General features: G+C 52.2%; 1 protein-coding gene across 1 annotated transcript; it reads right to left on the reverse strand.

Moving 5' to 3' along the window:
* Positions 1 to 5,269: 5,269 nt before the first annotated feature.
* On the reverse strand, positions 5,270 to 22,442 carry DIPK1C (divergent protein kinase domain 1C). Its single transcript, XM_060118382.1, has 4 exons — positions 22,257 to 22,442; positions 12,612 to 13,286; positions 9,716 to 9,880; positions 5,270 to 5,470 (listed from the first exon to the last, which is right to left on the reverse strand). Exons 1-4 carry the CDS (start codon positions 22,440 to 22,442, stop codon positions 5,270 to 5,272), a joined length of 1,227 nt encoding a protein of 408 aa, XP_059974365.1.
* Between the last annotated feature and the right edge of the window lie 1,200 nt (positions 22,443 to 23,642).

A 23,642-nucleotide genomic window follows, 5' to 3' on the forward strand; every position in this document is an offset into this window, starting at 1 on the left:
AGGGCCACTCTGGGGTCTTCACTCTGTCAGTCCCGTCCTTCCAAGCCTGGTGGTCTGTGCAAGGCTGCATCCTAGACCTCCCAGGAGTTTGGGCTCAGCAACAGTGCTCCTAGCACCCTGAGCACCCTAAACGTCCTGGAGATGCAGAGAGATTCTGCTGGTCTCCCTGCAAGAGCGGCCCCTGAGAGAAGCGTTTACCCCCAGTCAGCTCAGAGGCCCCTGGAGCTCTCTGAAGTGCTGGAAGTCCCACGCATGACGCGTAGGTGGAGTTTGATGAAGCATTTGATCTCTGTCCAGTGACGGCCAAGGTCAAAAGACTGAGGGTTTTCTGCCTTGGACAGAATTCGGATTTGACCTCACATATTGTTCTCTCATCTCTAATACGAGCTCGTTCCAGCCTCAGTGTTGAGATGAGAATTAAATAAGCCCATGTTCACAGAGCACCCACACGGCGTGGGACCCTGCTCTACAGTGGGTGTTGGGGAGGGTCACAGGAGCCACTGCTGTGTGCAGAGTCCCCACCAAGCCAGGGTCCACACTGCCTCGGCCCAGCAGCCCCAGAGCAGGCACGAGTCTCAATTTGCAGATAGAAACGGTCATACAGCATCGTCACTGTGCATAATGCCACTGAACTATACACCTGAAAATGGTAAATTTTATGTTATGTATATTTACCACAAGAAAAAAACCTATGGAGTGCATCGATTTTACTTGTCAAGTCCGAGCTACACGTTCCTGCCTGCTCTTTGCCTCTTTCTTTCTCAAGCGTTGCTGTAGACATTGGCCTCCTTTAGGAAAACGTGTAGGTATGAGGCGAGGTCCCAGGTGCACAGAACTGCACAGAACATGTGGGAAAGAAACGCAATAAATCAGAATTGCCTGTAAACGCTTTGTAGTTTGCCCTCCTAGAACTGAAAGCCTACAGCGTTAACACCCGTGGAACAGGACGCTGTGCAAGGAAGAGGGACCAGGAGGCCCCTCGGCCCCTCTGCTGCTGCAAGCGCCCTGACCCCGAGAAACTGTGCTCGTGGGATGCGGTCTCCCCTCCCCTCCCGGGGACCCAGCCCCACCGCCCACAGAGAGGCTGCTCTTCACAGGGCAGCCCCCCGAGTCCCCTGGTCTCTGCACAGCAGAGCTCCCACAGGGCCGGGGGTCCCGGGGCGGGGTCTGGCGAAGGCCGGCTTGCAGGGGTTCAGCCGAGTATTTTCAGAGGAAACAGCAAGATTAAAGATGTGGCAGGAGCCGAAGGTAAGCAGGAATTTTTTATAGTGAGTCAAAGTATTGATTAAAAAAGCACTAATTTGGAGACTTTTGTAGCTTTCTCAGAATGACATGCCTCCTTGTTAGACGTCTCCAGTTTCATCTCCCTGCCTTCAAAGGCCTGTCAGGAGACTGGAGAGGATAAAAGGAAAAGTGATTAGAGAGAAGGAAAATAGTAGCAAAGAATGAAGTTTTGAAGGGCCGAAGAGTCTGAAGAAAGGAGGTGTGGGGATGATTTGCTGCCTTCCGTTCCGGGAAGCAGTGTGATGACGTAACACAAAGCTCTGCTAATGGGCGGAGCCTAGCCCGCTCTTTCCAGCTCTCTCAAACCGCCTGGTGCCTGCAAGATGTGCTTTGAAGGAAGGCGAGGACCAGGCCAGCCAGGTCCTCTCCAGATAGGCAGATATTCCTAGAACACCCACGGGTACCCTGCGCAGGAAAGGAACAGGTGAGAAGGGATGAATGGCCCCGAGTTTCTCCTCATCACCACTGGAAAACCAAATCAAAACACCCACAGTCCAGAAATGTGAGGGAGGAGATGTGGTCCTGCTAAGAAGGGGAGCAAAAGCATCCCGGGAAACCCCTTCCATAGCCATTGAAAACAGCCATGCAGTTTCCTGAGATGTGTTTTTAAATGTGACAGCCGGTAAGTGTCCTAGACTCTGCTTGTCCCAGGCCAGAGATTTCTTTCAGGGCACATCAAGCTTTGGCAACAAAGGTGGAGTGAGAGAGAGTAAACGAGTTAGAACGATCTCAGTGGAGTTGGGGGGGACCTTTCCCAGTTAGCAATCACACAGTGAGTGGGCGACTGCATATTTTCTGTCCTTGCCCTGAGCAAGGGGCATTCTCTTAGGACTGTGAGAGGGAGGGAGCAAGGAGCGGTCAGAGGGGGCGCTTCCCAGCGAAATGGGGACAAAGTGGCGCTTCCTCGGCCAGGACAGGCAGCTGAGGGCCAGGGCAGCAGTGCTTCTGGCCCACCAGTCGGGAGTTTGGTAAACGGGCTGGCGACAGTTGACGTTAAGGAATAGAAGTTGGAAGGACAAAAGTCGTACCTCCATGTCTATTACGCAAAAGTGATTGGTCAGCAGGCCATTATTTTATGTAAAGATGATCCTTTGTAGAAAAACTGACTCAGTGCCCTGCAGCTCAGAGGAGCTTGCTTGAGGAAAGACCTTCTGTAGGAGTCACACTCCAGCCAAGGCCCCTGGGAACCAACTGGTAACGGCCTCCGCAACGATAGACTTAGAAGCTATCCTCAAGCTTTTGGGGTGCATTGGAAATCATGGGGGTTGGGGGCAGCCTCAGCCCCAGAGATCCTGATTCCAGACCCAGGAATTTTCACTTTGAAGAAGCCTCCAGACGATTCTGGGACGACTCCCAGAGAATCACTACTCCCCAGTTTTCTGTCAACCCATCTCGTTCAGATGGAGCTGCCATGGTGGCAGAGGTTCCAATGTCTCTGTCAGCAGAATTTTGTGACTGAGACCCTGCTTTGCGCCAGACTGGGTCCAAAGTAGAATTCTTCCCTCCAGGATTGTCTGGGGCCAGTTCTCCTTAGTAGTTACAGTACGAGTGGCTTTTGTAGAAGTTGTAACAGTGATCGAATCATACTTGTAACCAGCTACACTTTCCGCGTGACTTCTATGAGCCAGGCCTTACTCTTGACACAAGAGAAAGAGTTCTTTCAGTTATAAACTGAAAAGATGAGAGAAAAACTGACTTTGGGGAGTTTAAAAAATAGCAGTAAGTAGAGATGCTTTCTGTGCCTATCAAGGAATGAATGCCTTTTCCCAGCTCTGCTCTAGCCAGCCCCACACAGGGCCACATCCAGCAGACCCCACCGGCCTCCACCCCTTTCTGCTCTGTCCTTGCTCTTTGGGGAGCCCCCTTCAGCAGCATGGGCCAGAAGGGATTGATTTACATGGTTTAAAGTGGATGAAAGTATTATTTTGCAAGGGTTTGAAAATTGAAAAAAAAAACAACAAAAACTGAACTTCACCACAGTCTAAGAGATGCTGCCATAGAGGGAATTCTCCAGGCAGGATGGGAAAGGGGCGTGGTGTGTGTCTCTGTGTGTTTGTGTGTGAGATGGGTGGTCAGACGCAGGGGAAGGAATAAACTGCAATTTTCAGCAATAAAAACACTATTGTGTTGGGTAATTACATATTGCACAGCCTCCATGACAAATAGAAACATTTGTTTCCATTCTGGTTGAAGTGAAAAGGAACCTTTTCCCTCCGCTGCCTGGGCGGTTAGCTCAAAGGCCAAGGAAGGGCTGTAACCCCAGGGCAACCACAGGAGACCCATGTGCCCTCACAATGCAAAAGCTGACTGTTTTGAGGGCACAGACCGCAAAGCCCCTGCGCCTCCCTCCCTCGCCGTCTATTTCTCACTGTCTTTGTGGGAACCTTTGGCTCAGACAGAGAACCTGCCCCGAGGGCCCCGAGGCTCATTAAGACCTTCACCACTGCAGACACAACCTCGAACAGCACAGCTCAGGTGCAACAACCTCCGCTGGGCACACCGCAGCCAATTCTCTTTTCCTTTAGAATCTACTAATCCACGGCCTGTGCTCAAATTTTAGTTTTAACTTACTTCTGCCACAAAAGTGACAGACGTGGATTTTTGCTGCCTGCTAGGCAGAGTGGGTCGTTCATATATTTGATTAGAGGAGGCCGTTGATGAAATTCAGTCATGTGGAAAATGCCAGTGGTGATGGGGGAGGGGAGGGGTCCTTCCAACCAGAGTGTGAGGAGTCACAGAGTTAGAACTGGGGGGCCTTAGACACGTCCTTCCTCAGGGTGAGTGGAGATGCAGCCGAACCAGCATACATAGGCAATTGCTCTTTGTCTGCATCAGAAGGGGTTTGGGCAAGGAAAAGACAAATACTTGGAATTTGTCAATTTGTGATATTTTAAAACTTCGGATTACTTTGTCTTCTCATGTTTGTAAAACATCAACAGAATCCCTAATCCTCTCTTGGCGTCTTTCTGGGTTTACCTTGAGGGTGGCCTGTGGTGGTTTGCTGAGCTCTCACCCTCCCCAGATGTGGACTAGGACTGTGTCCCCCCCCCCCCCCAAGGTGGACAGACCTCTGGCCGGCTCCACGTGCCCAACCCGGGGAGTGACCAGCATGCAGTTTCCTCCCGTTTGCTCTCTTGCAGCAGAGCGGCAGCGTCGGGAACCCCCTGGAACCAATTCTGCCAACAGGTGACATGGGGCCTGCAGCCTGGTCTTCACTGGAGTGGCATTGAGGCGCCGGGTCACAAACAGGCACTGAGCACAGGCCAGCTGGGCCTGGCTCTGCCTTGAATTCACCAAGCCTGCAATGCCTGCTCCCAGGGAGGATGTACTGTGATAAGAGATGAAATGCTCCCTAAAGGTGATGTTACAATTCGTAAAATCCATGCATTCCTCGAAATGAAAAACACTGTAAACTCTGCTTTCACACCCTCGCCAGTACAAACTACAGTTCCCAGAGATGAGACTTGGGTTTTTTATTGTTTTCAATTCCAAAAGCAAGGTGACACTTCTCTGCTAGCGAGGCCCGCGGTGCCAGTGGATACGCCAGAGAAGGCACCTTCCCCGCCCGGAGGCGCACAGGCCCCACACCCTCACCCGCTCACACACGCGTGCACACACGTCCACACACCCGCGCAACTTTCACGGCCACGTGCGCACTCACCCTCGCGCGCACTCACCCTCGCGCATGCGCGCGCGTGCGCACGCAGGTGCGCTCTGTGACGTGGTGACGTCTGCAGGGCCCCGGCGGGGCTCTTGCTTCAGCACAGCGGAGCCTCCTTCAGAGAACCCGGCGCCGGGACCCCCTCCCTCGTGTCACTTCGAAGGGGTGACGGGCGAGGCCCGGAGGGGGTCCTCAAAGCAGAGCAGAGAGAGGAGGCGGCTGAGGGACGAACAGCGCCGGGCGGCCCCCTCCGCACACAGTAAGCGTCCCCAAGGCCCTTGTCCGCGCTGCGCACGCGCTCCTCTCACCGCGCGGCGGCCGCGGCTACTCGTCCTCCCGCAGCTCCTGCAGCGCGGCCTGGAGCAGGCGCCGCAGCTTCGCGAGCACGCGGGGCGCTGCGCTCTGGGCCCCCGGGGCCGCGCACTCGAGCACCGTCGCCCGCAGCTGCCGCCGCAGCGGGGCCGAGACGGCGGGGCTGCCGCGGGGCGAGGAGAACCAGTGGCGGAGGATCTTGTCGCAGACGACCTGGGGGAGGGCGGGAGGGGGCGGTCAGCTCAGGTCCGGGGGCCTCCTGGAAGGGCCCTTCCTGGACCCTAACCCGCCCAGCGGGGAGAAGGCCACCGCGGGTGCGGTGGAAATGCCGAGGGGGAAGCTCCGGGTGACACTCAGAAAGGACTGAGGACACTGCAGTAGAAAAATCACAGGCGGGAGCTGCTGCATAAGGAGTGGGCCCTGGGCAGGCCCGAGGCTGCCAGCCCCACCGTCACCGCACCCCTGAGGGCGCACTTTCTTATCCATAGGTTGGTCACGGTGACAGTCATCGCCACCTGGCAGGGTTGTCCTGAGGGCCCCAGGACACGCTGGTGACAAGGGGTATGCAAACGTGATAGTACTTTGAGGCTCACTGGAAAAAAGGTATATTGGAAGGGAAAGGCTGCAGATTCTTTTTGAGGAGCCTTTGAGATGTTTTATTTTAGAAGTAAAAATTAAGCCACTATCTCACAGCCTTTAATTCTCCTTGGGTATGAAATTCAATGAGACTGAAGATCTCTTTAAATTCTCCATTTAAACACGCTGTTTTACAAGCTTCATGGTTCCCTCCCTGTTGGATGGAGTGCTGCATAATTAATATTCTGCTCCATTTTTCTATGTCACACTTCAAATTAGACTCAGTTAACAAATGCCTCAATTTTATAGAGCTACTGTTTCTATAATTTTGACTTGTGTTTCCCAACCTCTGCAAGACTGAGGATTCTGTTTAAAAACAAATTATCTTATTTCTCTTTTGAGTTGATAATACACTTTCAGGGGCAAACATGGAAAATGTCCCAAAAGATAGGCTGTAATCTTAAGTCTCCACCCCACTCCTGACAACCAGACACTCGACTCCAGGCTCTGAGAGGCAACCACTCCCTTGAATGTCCTTCTGGAGAGTCTATAAATATACATGCATTTCCTTTTTCTTTTACTTTACATGGATGGTAGTATATTACACACACTGTTCTATAGCTTCCATTCTCGTTTAATGAAATATCAGGGAGAGCCTTCCAAATCAGTCCTTATAAGGATATTCCATTTGTTTTAATGGCTGTACCTGAAATGCATATCATAAATTATTTAGCTAGTTCCCTATTGATGGAAATTTAGGTTGTTCACTAACTTTTGCTATCATGAAAAATGCTGCAATACATATCTTGCAGATATCTTTTTCATTTTGCATATGACTAAATTTCTGGAAATGAAATTTCTGGGCCAAGGGGTATGCATATTTTTTGTTTTGATAGATATTGCCAGATTGACCCCATAAAAGTTGTACCGAGTTACACTCTCACAGCAGCGTATGACAAGAATGCCCTCAACAACATGTGTCGTCTTTCTTTTTTGTTAACTGCTGAATGAAAATGGTTTAATTTGTATGGCTCTTCTTATCAGTGAGGTTGAAAGTATCTGTGCTTCCTTTCCAGTGGGTGGTCAAGGTGATGTTCTTTGCCCACATTTCCATCAGATTGTTAACTTTTTTCATATTGATATGTAAATGTTCTTTATATATTAAGGACATTAACCCCCTGCTTAGATTGGTTTCCTGGGGAGCAGACTGTAAGGTGGAGGTTTGCATGCAGGGATTTATTGAGGGGCGTTCTCAGAAACCATCTTAACATGGAACTAAGGGAGAAGGAAAACTTCTGGTACTGGAATGGCCTACAGAGTTTTCCTTATCGAGGCCAGGGGCCTGGGCTTTGCATTTCCCCCCTCCCCACTGACCAATCACTAGACGCTGCCCCTGGGATGCGGGGTTACCTTGAGGCAAGCACGATGCTGGGGGATGCCATGAGTCTCAGCAGCTCTGAGTCTCAGACAGATAAGGGCTGTCTGTGTCCTCTATGCTCCTCGTCTGTAAGAGCAGTTGCAAATATGTTGCCAATTTTCTCCTGTAACCTTTAAATTTGCTCATATTTTTTGTCACTTTGTTTCGTTTTTGCCACATGTGGATTTGTTTTTTTAATGGTTAAATGTGTCAGTTGTGCCTTTTAATAGCCTCTGAGCTTTGTTCTGTACTCAGAAAGGCCTTCCGAACTCTAGGGTAGTACTTTAAATTCTCCCCGTTTTTTTCTGGAACATTCAGGATTCCATTTTTTAGGTGTAAGTATTTGCGCCATCTGAAGTTTAGTTTGATATAAGGAGTGAACCAGGAGTTAATGTGATCATTTGTTGTTCCTGAATAGCCACTTTACCAGTACCACTCACTGTATAACCCAGCTTCCCTCCCACCGGCCTGAGAGGCTGCCTTTATAACGTACTAAATACCCATATGTCATTAGGTCTACTTCTGCAATTTTTAAAAATTCTATTCCTTTGATCTGCCAATCAGCTGATGCAGGGCAGGGATTTTTTTTTTTTTTTTTTGAGTAAAAGTGTAAGTTAGAAAAGTAATACATACCACCGTAGAAAATTTATAAAATATAGGGCAAAAGGAAGAAAATAAAAATTATCTGTAATCCTATCATCTGTAAGTAATTGCTTTTGACGTTTTCATATCTTTTTTTTCCCAATCACGTACTACTTAACGAAAATGAGATCATGGGTAAATACTGATTTGTAACCTGCATTTTTTCGCTTAATGAATGCTTCATATTTTCTCATATCCTTAAAGGAAGCGAAATTTCGTTTCTAGGTCTTTATTCAAAGGCAATAATCAGAAAAGGTGCACAAATGAAATTGCTCAGCTAAAGAGAGTATTTCCAAGAGTCATGCACCCTCCAGAGGGATGTAGAATTTTACAATCACGTTAACAATATAGACTCTTACCTATATTTCTCTGAAGCCTCACCTGTTAATTAATAGCATTTTAACAACTATTCCCAATAGTTAAAAGTAAAAAATTATTATCGCTGGGTTTTAATTTGCATGTCTTTGAATAGTAAGATTAAATATTTTCCAGGTTCTCTGGCCGTCTGCATTTCAGCTCCCGTGTATCTGTCATATGTTCTTTGCTTGCCAGTTTTGTGTGTGTGTACCTCTCGCTGCTTAATGGCTCTGTAAGAGCCGTTTATATATTAAGGATACAACCCTAGTCTCCAATTATGCTGCAGAGGGCAGGTGTTAGTGTTTCCACTTTGTGGTTTGAGGTCACAGGGTGGTTGATGCTCTAGTGAAAGCATCTTGTTCCCACATCTGGAGAATAATGATTGCGCTGCAGACCCAGCGAGGGTGCGAGTCCACGTTAAGTTGTAGAGGCTGCCAAGCCAGGGCCTTGTTCGGCCTGGTCCAGGGCCGCCAGGTTAACTACACGACTGTCCAGGTCTCCCCAGGTCAGTCCTCTGTGCCGGCGTGACTCAGCCCCAGGCTCTGGCCCCATCACCAGGTGTGCACCAGGGTTATATTGGCCTTATGGGCTGGAGGACTGTACACAGACTCCACAGACTGCGGTGGAGGTGAGACTGCGGAGCGGACCGGCTAGGAGAATGAAACAGTAGGAAGGCTGAGGCTAGAGCACAGATCAGCGGTGGTGGAGGTGCGCCCAGCTTCCCTGCTATGACCTCTTCCTGGTTGTGATCAACACGTGTGAGCCCAGATCATCCACACCCACCTGAGGGCCTGGAGTGAGGGCCGGGAGCAGACAGCTTCTGCCGGCAGAGGGGATATGTCTTCCCAGTGCAGGGGTCTCCAGCCCCACATCTGGGTCTCCCTCAGTCTAGACTGGATCTGAGAGCTGGAAGCCAGGATGGGTTCCTACTTTTCACTGGTCTCCTGGATGTGGGACCCATGCACTTCCTCCCTCTATTAACCACCTGCTGGCCTAACCTCTTGCCTGTTGGATCTGTGGTGTCGTCCACCCTCTCTGGTTTGGCCAATTTTCAGGACTGCTTTGCCCTTTTTCTAGATTTATCCGTGGTGAATCAGTCTCTGGGTGCTCATTCTGTGTGTGTGTGTGTGTGTGTGTGTGTGTGTGTGTGTAGATGCAGAAATTAGACCCAGAGAGAAGGGCTACCCAAGTCCCCATGGCTCTGGGGGACCCAGTAAAGGCTGTGCTGGGAGCACCATCCATTAGCCCCATGGGGTCACTTGGCCGACAACTTCCGGGCTAGACGACTAAGAACAAATGATCCCCGTCTCCCACCATCCCTGCCCTTACTGGACACACCAAGCCCAGGTGACATGGCAAGGGTGATAACCTTCAGCTACATCACCGGGATGTCACAGTGTGGCAGGCAGAGGCACCCAGAGAGAACAGGGTCCCCCCCCCCCAGAGAGGACAGCAGCATTGCTCACCTGCAGGTTGCTGTTGGTTCTCTGAGCTCCACACCTGTGCGCTCGCAAATCACACTTTGAAAAACAGTCAAAGAAATTGCAGTCTTCATCTCCCGTGCAGTTCTGCTCAAGAATTTCCTTCATTTTAGGTTCAAAAAAGGCCATGTCCACATCAATAGCCACCACCTGTAATTGAAACAGCACATGCCTCTCAAGAGGACCCCCAAGGTCGCAGCACAGAGGGAGCCCTGCAGTTTCACCCCACCCCTGTTCCCCTTTGCAGGTGCCAGTGTCACAGACTTCAGGGGTCACAGAAATCTGCCAGCAGGGAAGAGGAGCCAGGTTGTGCTGGGGACATACAAGTCACTGGCACAGATGGTATGGCAAGGCTTTAACTGCAAAAAGGACCTTTGTGGTCACCAGTGAAAGCCTAGAATGTGGAACCAGTATCACTTTTCATCTTTAAAAGTTTTCTCAGATTTAAAAGTTGAATCTCTGAAATATCTTTAAAATGAATTGATTTCCCCTTCTGTTGCTTTATCACTTTGGTTTCTGACATTCAAGCCTCAGGAATACAAAAGCTGTGAAATACAGATAATCTATCCCTATGAATATAAGCAACAAAAGAAAACTACATTCAAGGGACAGGTGGAGGGTGTGATGGTGAGAGAGGGGTGGGCAGTACGTAGGTCGTCTATTTATGCTGTCTGTTACCTGAGGTGACAGTCTCCAACTGCGGGGAGCTGGGGGAGTGCAGGGAGTGGCAAAGCCAAAGTTCTCAAATTGGGGTCGATACATGTGTACCCTGATCCAGCAGCGTCAAAAACTAAGTCCCACTATCAGCGTGAAAATGGGATGAGCCCCTGGAATTTCAGATTTATCTTCCTGGCTTCAACCCAAATAGGCTTCAAAACCAGAAAAAGAATAATGTCTAAATTATGCAGATGTTCCTCCACCACCTGAATTAAAAAAAAAAAAAAATGAGCTCAAACCTGAGAAAACCTGGACTCTGCCCAAATCAAGCAGTGTATAGCTTCAAGGTATTAAAGAGCTATTAGAAGACTCGATGGGGTTAATGGAGTCTGTGGCATTTCACAAGCCTTCACAGGTCAACCTCAAAATATCACCTTTCTCCCTTTGGTAGCGTCTCAAAAAAGTGTTCATTTACATCTCAATTCTCTGCAAAGTCAGGAGGCACATTCCCAGGTTGTTGTTTCTGTTTTTTCCTTCAAGATTGATGCCAGAATGCAGTAAAGCTTCTTGGGGATTATTCAGTAAAACAGAGGAGGGAAAATACTTTATTTCAAAATATGTGGAGAATAATGAAAATAAAGAACAGGGAATTTTTCCCTATTTAACAGCCTTGTCTAATTACTAATTCAGGCTCTGCAAACAAATTATCATTTTAATCAATTTTTCCTATCTTATTATTCAGACAAAAGAAATAGCTCATTTCATTATTTATACTGGTTAATACACTAAAAATATATGAGGCTGTGCTAATGAGTCTGTTGTCTTTCATAATTTATTTGGGGGGCTACAAGACACTTCTCTTCTTTTGATAGCTCCTGGCCATCTCCCCAGCTTCCCCTGGGCCCCTGGTGGAATTTCAGCTCCCTGTTCTGTCTTCCAGCTCTAACTATTCCCTTCTAGAACATCTCCCAGGAAGAGCCAGATTTATTTTTTAATTTTAGTGTATGCTGTAGAATGGATTGCAGCTACTGGAAGCGTAACTCTATGCACCTAAAATAAGAACAGTAACAAAATGAACAGAAAAACCTGCCTGAGGTTTCTTAGATAACATCGGGAGAATCATAAATTTTTTCCTGCACAAAATACCTAACTTGCATCATCTTCAGACATCATCCTAGCATCAGACTAGAACAGATTGATGAGGATTATTTCGTTCTCCACTGAAAAGTGTGCCTCTAGAGCAGGAAACGTCATCTGTTTGAAAAGAGCACTTTCTGGCAACAGTTTGGGAGCAAGAAGTAAAGATGTTTTCCTAGTTCTTTTGCAACCGCTGGACAGATTCTCAAGACCTGCAAGGGGGGACCCGAGAAAGTGAATGACTGCGAGTCATCAATTCTTACACGTTACCTGAAGGACAGCGCTTCTTCCCCGCTGCAAAACGGACCAAAGGGGTAACCCTCCTGCTGGTCCGTCAGTTCGCTAGTTCTCACACTGAGTGTGCATCAGAATCACCTGGAGGGCTTGCTTTTAAAACACACAGGCGGCATCCCACCCCGGATCCCCAGGCCTCTTGCGGCTGCTTCTCCACCTCGGTACGTTCTTTGTAGGCCTGCACTGCCTGGAGTGGGATATAAAATTCACCTGCCTTCTGCAGAGCCTGCATAGGCTGACGTGACCACCCGGGCAGGATTCTCCCTTGTGTAAGGCACCAAAACGCCAGTTGTCCCTCTAGAAGTCTTACCCACAGAAGGGAAACTAGAACGTCTTCAGAAGAAAGTATTAGAAAAAGTGGCCCATCATCCTAGAGCATGGACAGCTTGAAAACAGTGTCCCCCTACTGAGCCTTTGTGCAAAAGCCCCCAAAGGCCGTCCTCTCTCCTCATCCTCCGAGGCTCCTGAAGACTGTTTTCTGCACAATTTGCTTGCTTTCCAAATAGACCTAAGAAGGCGCGAAGTCGCTTTGGAGAAAACACAGCAGCCCTTAAGGACGACAGATCGCACCTCCCACTGCGAGCGGGTGTCCTCCCAGTTCGGCACCAGGCAGGCACCTCTGTTCTTTAAATTCTCTCATTCCCACTCGGAAGGTTTGGCAGGTCGGACTTGTCCTGGCCAGAAGGTTGCATAACGCTGCAGGGTCTCCCCCGATTTCAGGAACCCCCTCGTTTAGCACCACCCGGACCCAAGTCTGCCCTCCACGGGTGAAACACATGCCGCAGCCACTCACCGTGAAGTCGCTCCTGATGGCAAAGTTCTCGGGCTTGACGTCGCAGAGGTGCAGGCGGTGCGAGAAGTCGTGCTCGAAGTGGCGGACCATGTCCAGGAAGCTGAGCGCCACGCCGCTGAGCGCACGCGCCTGGGCCCGGCCTCCGCGGGCCGCACCGTCCAGGGGGAAGAGGGCCCGGAGGCGGGGGCTGCCCGCGGCCAGGTGCTCCACGGCGTAGAAGTGGCCGCAGGAGCCCAGCACGGGCGGCGCGTGCGGGCTGCGGCCCCGCAGCAGGCTGAGCAGGACGAACTCCTCCTGCTGCAGCAGCGCCCACAGGCTGGCCAGCTGACTGCGCAGCCGGGGCCCCCGCCGCCCCAGGCCCAGCCGCCCCAGGCCGCCCTCCGCCAGCTCCAGGCCCAGTGCGCTCTTGACCTCCCCGGCCGCCAGCAGGAGGAGCTCTGCCTCTGGGAAGCCCTGGCCGCCGGCCTCGGGCCGGCCGTCCAGGAGGCCGAACGGCGGGAAGCTGGAGAAGGCTTCCTCCTTGGACTTGAGGACCACGGGCCGGCCGCGCCAGTCAGCCTGCAGCACCTTCTTGCCCCGCTCGTAGTACAGGCAGCGCCGGTACCGTAGCTGCCCCGCCACGCACAGGTCCTCGCACAGGTCTCCCCCGAGTGCACCGCCCCGGTAGTCCTGGCACTGGAAGGAAGGGGACAGTCGGTCACATCGCGGAGGGGCAGCAAACAGACACAAGCTTGGTCCCCGCGCCCAGCACACTCCTAACAGCTGTGCAGACAACCTTCACCAGAGTGAACCACGAGGCTCCTCGGGTCAGAGAGGAATTACGAAGTCAAAGGCTTGAGGGCTTCCCTGCTGGCGCAGTGGTTAAGCGTCCGCCTGCCAACGCAGGGGACACGGGTTCGAGCCCTGGTCCGGGAAGATCCCACATGCCGCGGAGCAACTAATCACGTGCGCCAAAGCTACCGAGCCTGTGCTCTAGAGCCCACGAGCCACAACTACTGAAGCCCGTGTGCCACAACTACTGAGCCCGCTTGCCGCAACTAGAGAAAGCCCCTGCGCAGCAATGAAGACCCAACGCAGCCAAAATAAATAAATACATTTAAGTCAAAAAAAAAAGACTTGAAAGAGCGCCTCAAGTTTGCTATTTTCTCCATCAGGCCCAGGCCCAGGTCTTAGGAAGCAGGTCTCTGCCCTCCCCCACTTCCAGCTGAGGTGGGTGATGCTGGCAAAGGCCTTTGGCATCTGCATTCAGTTTCCTTGAGTGTCAGTGAAAGGGCTGGGCCAGGCCTGTGGTTCCCAACTCTTGGCCTCACGTCAGGGTCACCCAGAGAGCTTTCAACCCCCGGTCAAGTACAGGTCAGCCAGACCTCAGGAGGTGGCTCCCCGGCGACCCCAGGAATGGCCCTTCCTCTAGAACCTCTCCCTGCGCCCATTGTGGTCGCCGGGAGGTGGTGTGGCTGTAAGGCCAGCAGGCTCTGGGGGACTGCGGGGTCTGGAGAGCCCACTGCAGGAAACAGGAGGCAGGAGAGGCCTCGTGGCTGGCAGGGCAGGCACCGGGCGCCTGCAGAAGAGGAGTCCTGCAGGGTAAATTCCAGAAGCAGGGGGTGTTCGGTTCCTGGGGGTGGTGAGGAAGGCACTCAGGGACCCTGAAATGGGGAACTTCTCCTAAACGTCAGGCTCTTAGGCCCCCCTGCCACATGGGGGACCTGGTGACCCCACCACGACACTACAAGCATCCGTCCTAAATACGGTCCAGCCAGGCCCTGCCCTTAAGACCTGCTAGAGGGGGAGCAGGAGAGGCCAGTGTGAAACCGATGGAAAGGGAGGATGATGATTCTGTTCTCTTTCTTTTTTTTTTTTTTTTTTGCTGTACGCGGGCCTCTCACTGTTGTGGCCTCCCCCATTGCGGAGCACAGGCTCCGGACGCACAGGCCCAGCGGCCATGGCTCACGGGCCCAGCCTCTCCGCGGCATGTGGGATCTTCCCAGACCGGGGCACGAACCCGTATCCCCTGCATCGGCAGGCGGACTCACAACCACTGCGCCACCAGGGAAGCCCTGTTCTCTTTCTTTTTTATCTCTTTCAGGAAACCTAAACCTCTGGGCCCACGTTTATTAGGGGTTGAGCCTGTTTCCTGACTCCACCTGTTTCCCCCCAGATGCATCTTCCTCCCACGTGGGCAAAGGCAGGTCAGGTATGTAATTATACGCTGGCCAGACTCTCTGGTGGCTCTGTGCTGCTCGGCTTTATGAACCCCAAGTAGATTATAGACAGCTCCTTCAAGTCGGAAAATATACCTCCAATGCTTAGATATGTAAATAATCCCCAAATCCAAAAAGCTCTGAAAACGGCAAGTTTTTCCGTGACTCATTCGCCCTCATGGAGTCTCAAATTCGACTGAGAAGATGAGAGCCTGTTTATGGTCTGACTGTACTTGACCTGTGACTTTGCATGAGCTTCGCTGCACTTATTAATCAGCTGGGTTTGTTTGATGACTGGCGCTACCTCATATGCAAATAGAAGGTATATATACGCTGCATATTATCTAACACCCAGAACAGTGTGAAGTCCAAAACAGGCCTGGCCACAGAGCAGTGGGTAAGGGACTGGGGGTCTTTATAAGTATTCTCAGTGACTTGTTCAAAGCATATGACGTGACCAAAACGCTTATTAAAAAGACATACTGGGGGCTTCCCTGGTGGCGCAGTGGTTGGGAGTCCACTTGCCGATGCAGGGGACACGGGTTCGTGCCCCGCTCCGGGAAGATCCCACATGCTGTGGAGCGGCTGGGCCCGTGAGCCATGGCCGCTGAGCCTGCGTGTCCGGAGCCTGTGCTCCGCAACGGGAGAGGCCACAACAGTGACGGGTCCGTGTACCGCAAAAAAAAAAAAAAAAAAAAAAAAAAAGATATACTCCCTGTTCTTAAAACAAGTATCTGGATTTCAGGGACCATTTCAGGCAGTAACTGGACAACAGTCCAACAGGACCAAGACAAGCCATCAGGCCTGACCCCCCAGCTTCCTGCTGAGGGGCTCCCACAAGCTGCTTCTCTTTTGCTGCGTTAGATCTCGGCACCGCACCGTATTGGGTGGTGGGGATGTCACGCTTGCCAAACCCAAAGATGCACGCGATGGTCCCGATCCTGGAGTCTGGGAGTGCACCCTGTTTGCCTGGGGTTGGCTTTTTGTCTTTGGAAAACAGACAGCCATAATGAAGCTGTATTAATAAACACCCATGAAACTATTTTAAATACACTTGATGCTGTGTACATCTTGCAGTTTAACTTAACACCATTTTGGTCAAATGCCATCCTTTTACTTTTCATCCTGGTACCTCTTTCCAAGGCGTGGGGTCATGACAGGAGCATCAAAGGGATCAGGACCCTCTGAGTGACTCTCTTTGCTTGGAATTGCTTCCATATCACGGTGCCTCGGAAGAAAGCATCAGCTGATTCTGGTTCCTCTGAGACTTTTCAGGATAATCTTAGAGGTAAGGTGGGAATGAAAGGTTTAAATGACTGAGACTCCCAAGAGTAAAAAAAGGTGTGAATGACGGAGGTAACGTGGGTGTTCATTTTACTTGCTGTAGCTTTGTCCTATTTTATCTGGTATTTACAGAGTTTCACATCTCTGTAATAAGCCTGACAAGAAAAGGCAACATTTCTTTCTTTCTTTCTTTCTTTTTTTTAATAAATTTATTTATTTTTGGCTGCGCTGGGTCTTCGTTGCTGCGCGCGGGCTTTCTCTAGTTGCGGCGAGCGGGGGCTACTCTTCGTGGCAGTGCGCGGGCTTCTCATTGCGGTGGCTTCTCTTGTTGCGGAGCACGGGCTCTAGGCACGCGGGCTTCAGTAGCTGTGGCTCGCGGGCTCTAGAGCGCAGGCTCAGTAGTTGTGGCGCACGGGCTTAGTTGCTCCGTGGCACGCGGGCTCTTCCCGGACCAGGGCTCGAACCCGTGTCCCCTGCACTGGCAGGCGGATTCTTAACCACTGCGCCACCAGGGAAGCCCAACATTTATTTCTTGATTGCCTTATAAAGCCCCTAGACCCTTTGAGTATATCCAAAATGGTTTAATTCGATTCCATAATCCTATTTAGAGTGTCGTCAAATTTGTAGTTTAATCAAAGGTGTTTTTGTATGAAGGACAGAACAGAACTGGAAAAGAAAGAAAAGCAGGTGATACAATCGAGTTTGGTAGGAGGAGGTGGGTTCTGAACTGCGAGCTTCAGAATCCTGCTGTGCTGGGCAGAGGGGAGAGGCATGGGGAAGGCGAGATAGGGGCGTGGGCCCTGGGTGGGCCACGACCCGAGAGCGGGGAGTGCCGAGGGTGTCAGCTGTGACTGTCCGGGGCCTTCACTCTCCTCATCTGGAACTGCGGCCGAAATTGTCACTGGCCATGAGAGACACCTGTGGGCCCAGAAGCCCACTCCACACCCCCGGGGTGGGGAGTGGCCGTGGGAAAGCTGCCTCGGGCACACCCAGCCACCTTCCAGCTAACAGTGCTGTGTGTGAGCTGAGCCACGATCCAGCTACAGGTGCCCGGCTCAGGCTCAGGCGTCACAGAGCGAGGTGGCTGCCTTTCAGACTCCTCAAATGACAGTGGAGTGTAAGCAAGAAAGGCACACGGCCAGGCGTGGCTTTGGGGCCCACTGGGTTTGCCTCTGGGCCCAGCCTCTTGCTGGCCTGTGGCTTGTTTCCAAGTCTGTAACATGGGATGATGACACTGTGTCGTGGGAGACCTGTAAAGGTCAACCAAGGTCATGGGTTCAGAGGACCTGGTGGCCTCTGAATTCTAGTTCCCTGCAGCCCTGGTCATTAGAAGGCAGGGGGCCGGGGAGGGCTCTTCCTGGAGAGATGCACCCGAGCTCAGTTTTGAAAGATGAATTGCGAGTCTGCCTAGTGGACCAGGAGGGAGAGGGCAGGGAATGACCTGCCGAGGAGCCCACAGATGCGAAGTCGCTCGAGTGTTCAGAGAACCAGACAGTTCAGGGGAGCAGAGGGCAGGGTTAGAGCAAGTGCCAGGGCATCAGGGACTGGGCGTCCTGTCAGAAACACCACTTCCTGTGTCTCCACCTGACAGAATGCTCCCCCCTGCAAGGGTCGGACCCACCTTCCCTGGGAGGCCGCCCCACCTGCCAGTGGGAATTCTTGTCTCCTCCGCCCCAGGTTCCATTAAATAACCCCCGTGAGCCACCGTACCATCCCCTGCCCCCGCTGGCTCCCCACAGCCTGGTGTTTTCTACGAAACTCTACCGCGTTGATGAAATCGAATTCAAATCGAACCCATACGAGATTTGCCCCTGCAGATTTAGAAGGCAGTTCCAAACAGGGGTTGCAAGGAAATTTGGCATATAGTCTGCTGATTTGGGAGGGGAACATTACCTTTGGCTGTTTCTCTGAAGGTCAGCATGTTGAGGTATAGGCATGCCTCCAGATGGCTGGCAGCTTGTAGGGAAGCTGCAGATCAGGAAGGGTGGGCAGTGGGGCTGGGCGCCCAGAGCCCTGCCGGGCCACCAGCTACTGGAGGTGTTGTCCTAGGTTTCTGACCTAACTTTCCGTGCCCCGGCTACCTCGTTTGTCATGGGAGATCGCTTACACCAAAGCAAAGTGTACGCAAGGGTAGTTAGTGCAGAGCTGTTCTTTGTCGTCACCTTTTGTGATGAAGCCTTTTGGGCACTTCAGTCCCTACTCTTCTGATACAGAATGTAAAATTCCTCCACTGTGGCTCTTCTGGTTACCAGAGTTCCAGTGAGCTCTGCAGGATCTTTTTGCATGCCTGTGCTTGCTAAACTCAGAGATAGACTTAGCTCGGCTTTTAAAAACCAGTAAATTTACAGATTACAAGCTAGTTAAACAGTGTCATCATGTTAGAGACAAGAGTGAAATTATCTTATTAGCAGCATGTCCTATTGAAGTAGCTAATTTTTTTAAACTCAATAGAAGTAATGCACTTTTAACTCCATTTTAAAAAAATCACTTTCCTCTGGATATGAGGAGGCCCTAACTGCCATCTTGAACAGGTACATTTCTGTACCCAAATGTGTGTGCATACCAAATCCACAGGTATCAGATTTTAAGATAAGCTGGGGAAAAAACCAAGTTAATAAAGTCTCATTGTAGTTAACTGGCATTTTAAAAAAATTAATGAAACTCACAGCGAATTCATATTTCTTACAGGTTGTGTGCAAACGCACACTCCCAGCAGCCCCGGTTCTTGTAGAAAGCGTGCTCAGTGGTGGTCACTTAGAGCCTCCCTCTCTGGCTTGTCTCTCGGTTCTCAGGCAAAAACAAAACCTGTCCTTTCTAGTCTGGGAAACCGGTGACAGGGTCTCAGAGGTCATGCCCAAGGGCTGGGTTTTCTTTTGTGTGTTTGTTTTTGTTTTTAAGGAGAATTAAGTTCCTATGCCGTTAGCAGCCCTCATATCTCACGATGGAATTCCTTCACGGAGCAGTTACGCTGTGCATTGCAGAATCTCAGAGCAATTTGCCAGGCCACTCTGCAACCCTTCTCGACCCCTGGACATCTTAGAAGGTAGACATTACAAACGTGGCCAAAGCACTCAGGAAAGCAGTCATTCCCTGCTCTAAAATCTTTCTGGGTATGTGCCCTGGATGCTGTAGTCCCACTGGGACCTTGGGTTTCTATCAGAGCAAAGAAAGATAAGCCTGCCCTGTTGAAAAGAAATCCCAGATGTAGGCAACCAAATTAAGTCACATCAAGACCTAACTAGCCGGAAGGGACTTAAACCTTCTGAATAACAGAGAGTCTGTGGGAATCTTTTTGCGATGCTTTGAAAGTGATGTGCTATGGAAGGGTTAAGTATGCCCAATTGTTACTTATGGTTTTCAGTATTGGAGGAGCCAGTTCTGTCACGGGGTCTCCACTATCAGAGTCACATCCTGGCTCCACGACACAGTAACTGTGTGAATCGGGACAAGCTACTTCACCTCTCTGGGGCTCGGTTTCGCCATCTGTGAAATGGGAGGAGTAAAAGTACATACCCCGCAGAGGCTGAGATTAAATGAATTAATACACGTAAAACTACTTAGCACAGAGCCTGCCCCGAGGGAGCCTCAGCGGGCACCCGCAGCATACGTCCCCGCCGCCCTGGGAGGCGCTTTGCCTGCAGAAACGGAAGCCAGGCCTGTGAACGGTCAGACCCAACGCTAGTCAGCCTGGCACAGCCTGCTGACACGGTTCCCTGAGAAAGTGGGGCTCTGGAAACCTCACAGAGATGTCTTGATTACGGGATGAGCTGAAAAGCCACAGGAAAAAGGAGGGCTGCCGTCTGCCCAGAAAATTCTGAAGCTGGAAGACCTGGGCTCGACTCTGGAACCAATCCAGTTGGCTCTTCCAACACTCTCTCTTGAGACTGGAGTGTGCTGGGCCCCTCCAGAGGTGGGGTGAGGCTCGGGGTGGGCAACAGCACCCATGACCCCCCGCTCCTAACCGGCTCCTCAGCTTCATCCTCAGATTCTCCACGGGCCAGCAGTGTTCACCTGCCTGGCATGAGGGCCCGGGAACGTGCTCAGAGGTTCACAACTCCCTTGGCTCCATCCAAGGGAAAGGGGTTCCCTCTGGCTCAGCTGCAGCTATTCCTTCGGTGCTCTGGGATTCAGAGTGAAAGCTAATGAGAGTCTGGAGGCCAGTCAGAAAAATAACAGCCAGTTTTATTATTAAGGATAAAAGCCAGGCAGAATGAATTGAAAGGACTGGCGGAGCTGAGAGACAGAGGCTCGATTCAGTCCTGGGAGGCCACAGTGCCACAATGCCAGCCTCTGCCTGGCCGCCAGGGCCCGGCAGAGTCTGGGATGTGGAGACTGGGGTCCTATTCAAACCTCAGTCTAGTTCACAGTGTCCTGGGTGAAAGGGAGCCACGGTGCTGTGTGGGGTTCCTGCCAGCAAATCCAGAATGGAGAGGGTAGAGAGGGAAAGTCAGGTCCTGAGCAGAGCGTGAGAAATGGCGGCCTCAAAGGGGGCCTCCAAATGATGCTCCCCCCCAAATCAGGTCATTGAGAACCGGTCAGGTGAACTTCAGGCAGACAGACAGGCATGGTATTTCAGATTGTTCTTTTGGCAACAGGAAAGATTGGCTGCCACAGGAGATATGTTGGTTCAGCCTCCAAACAGAATTGGTTTTAATTTACGAGCTGGAATGCTGGGAAAGTTATGATGAGCAATGACTTAAGTTATACTAGGCTATTTAATTTCCATTAGGCCTTCTCTTACTTAACCAAAGGTAAAGAAATGAAAAAATAGTGTTTGTTTTTTATTTTAATCTAAAAGACTATTATATTACTTTTGGTACATGGATATTCATCCTGGCCAAGCTATTCATTTTTAATTATAATTAGTCAATCAATCTCCCCAAAAGAGAGGGAAAAAAATCTTTATCATTGAAAGAAATTTTTAGAGGAGTTATTGAGGAAAATCAATGAGCTCTTGTAACTTAAAGAAAACTTGATAGAACGTCATTGTAACAATGAACAGATAAATGGATAAATTATTGATAGATAGGATGGAGGGAATCGATTGTCAGACTCCATTAGAGAAAATGATTTGGTCTAGCTTGTCCATTTCACCTCATTCCTTTAGTTTTTCCAATCTCACTTTAAAAAAAAATCATTTACTTCAAACCCTTTATGCTACCACGTTTTGAAAACCTACAATCTCAAAAGGCTCACCCAGATGTAAGCAATTGGACTGAAAACTTCCCATGCGTTTCTTGAAGATCTCTTAGAAAATAGATCATTTTTCGTACCAAATACTTAGATGGTCAGTATTTTAGGAAGTGAATCATCACTCAATCAGTGTAACAGTAGTTGCCTTTACCCTCACCTTGGCCTTCCTCTTAGGGATTCCTGCCTTTATCGAAGTCTCCTAATGCGCCTCATCTTCCGAACCAGAGAGCCCAAAGAGCAGCCAGCGTTCGGAAACAGCTAATGCGCCTCTGGGGCCCAAAGCGCGCAGCAGCAGCAGCCTGCAAGCCCAGGCGTTTCTTTCTCTCCCTAATTGCCGGGCTCAGCTATGGAGCCCCCAGGCCCTCCCCTGTCCGGAGACCCCGCTCGGACCCCAGGGTCCGACCGCCTCCCTCGCGCTCCGCTCCCCTGAACGCGCTCTGTCTTGGGTCCCGCAGACCGCGCCGGGGAGAGCCGCGGCTCTGGGGCGCAGCGGGGCGGGGGCCCTACGAGACGTCTGCATGGGACTCGGCGAGGTGCAGCCCAGACTGGACTCGCCGAACAGCGGCTGAGCGACCGAACGGCGAGTCCAGGGGCAGGGGCGTGGTCTCCCCGACCCGAGCCCTCAGCGGCCCGCGCCCCGAGCCCCGCTATTCCGAGTCGGGAGACTGGGAACAGACCCGAACACTTGCTTTAGGAGCGCGGGCTGGGGGCGGCGGGAGAGCAGTCGGGCAGGAAGACTCTCTGGGACAAAGGACCAATTTGGGCGAAACGGGGGGAGACATCCCCGCCCGCGCACGGAGGACTCCCGGACAGAGTCCCACGCTGGAGACCGCATCCCACGCACCGTGTCCGGGCCCCCTCCCCTCGGTCGGCCGTGCCCGAGTCCCCGGCTCCCGGGGCCCGCGGAGGGTGTCCCAGCCCTGCCTCCGGGGCGCGCGGCGCGGGGCAGTGCGGCGGCGGCGGCACCTACCAGCGCGGCCAGGATGCGCCGGCTCTTCTCGTCGGTGCAGCGCTCGGAGAGGACGCCCGGGTGCGCGCGGAGCAGCAGCGCGGCCGCCAGCACCCAACCCGCGGTCCACGCGACGCAGACCAGCAGCGCGCCCCGCCCGCACCACCCGGGCCGGCCCCGCGAGCCCGCCGCCCGCGCCCGCGCCATGGCCCGCCCGCCCCGCGCCCAGCGCCCCGCGCTCGCGTCTGGGCTCGGCGGCCCGGCGAGGGAGGGGCGCGGGGGAGAGGCAGCGCGGGCGGAGGGGAGGGGGCGCGGGGGAGAGGCAGCGCGGGCGCCCGGCCCGTCCTGGGGGGCGGGGATGAGGGGGGGTGTCCCGCGGCAACAACCCGCGCCCGCCCGAGCAGCCGGGGTTCAGTGGGTGTCCGCGCGCGGGACGCCCTGCTCCGCCTGCCGCACCCCGCCACCGTTTGCACTTTTTTTTGCACCTTTTCCCCAAGAAGACCAGCTCCTTCCTGGTACCGACTCTGCGTAGATTCAGGCTTGCCCTGGTTTAGACTTCTGGCTCCCCTGAAGACAAGCTCTCGCCCCTTCTCCGGTGGCTGCTCGGCGCCCTGCACTCTCTTTTACAGACCCCCGTCCCTCGGACCCCTGGGCGCCCTCGGCTGCAGCCCTGCCCCCCATCTCCCCACCTGGGTCTCCTCCGAGCGCTTTCCGGGGTAAGATCCTGAGTCGGGGGTCCGGGACAGTCTGGGAATGTCGTGGCGGCCCCCGCCCGCCCTTCCCAGGCAGCTCCTGAATCCCACCGCCGTCTCCCAGGCTGCCAAAAACTCCAGGGCGTCCTTGCCAGGGGTAAAAAAGCGCCGCACGCTTTAAACGTTTCCCTTCCCCCTGGCGAGGAGAAATCGTTCACTGAATGTATCTAAACCTGTGTTTCTGTGTATTTGCAACGTCCTCTGGGGAGCAGGCTTCGAAGTTCCGTCGCAGTCGTCGTATGAGGTAGGCAGGAGCCCCGGCCTTCAGAGCTGCCCCTGGTTCTTTCCAGCCCTCCCTGACCCCACCCCAGCTGCCCTCCGCTCCCTAAAAGCATTTCTCCCCTAAACGGAGAGCCAGGGCGGGGGAACTGTCACAGCCAAGGCCTCTGAAAGCTGCCCCGCCCCCGAGGCTCCTGCATTCACTCAACAAAAGCTTATTCAAGGCCTGTTGTACAGCCAGCCCATCCCTGTAGGTCAGGCCCTACCTGACCGCCCTGCACCTAAATTTCAGATATTCCCACCCTCCACCCCCAGTGAGGGGATAACAGGAATTACTGTCACCCTGATGGAGCATCCTGTAATCATCCCTGAGGAACTGGTTTCTTTTTTATTTATTTATTTATTTTTTTTTTTTTTTGCTGTACGCGGGCCTCTC

This window comes from Mesoplodon densirostris, chromosome 15 (genome assembly GCF_025265405.1).
Source record: "Mesoplodon densirostris isolate mMesDen1 chromosome 15, mMesDen1 primary haplotype, whole genome shotgun sequence".
NCBI classification, from domain to species: domain Eukaryota; kingdom Metazoa; phylum Chordata; class Mammalia; order Artiodactyla; family Ziphiidae; genus Mesoplodon; species Mesoplodon densirostris.

What these genes read in the sequence shown, in the direction of transcription:
- DIPK1C (XM_060118382.1), bottom strand. Translation starts at nt 22,442, where the DNA reads ATGGCGCGGGCGCGGGCGGCGGGCTCGCGGGGCCGGCCCGGGTGGTGC. An exon ending in CCATCAGGAGCGACTTCACG is followed by an intron (nt 9,881 to 12,611) that starts GTGAGTGGCTGC and finishes TTTCAATTACAG; the next exon opens with GTGGTGGCTATTGATGTGGA. An exon ending in GAACCAACAGCAACCTGCAG is followed by an intron (nt 5,471 to 9,715) that starts GTGAGCAATGCT and finishes GCCCTCCCCCAG; the next exon opens with GTCGTCTGCGACAAGATCCT.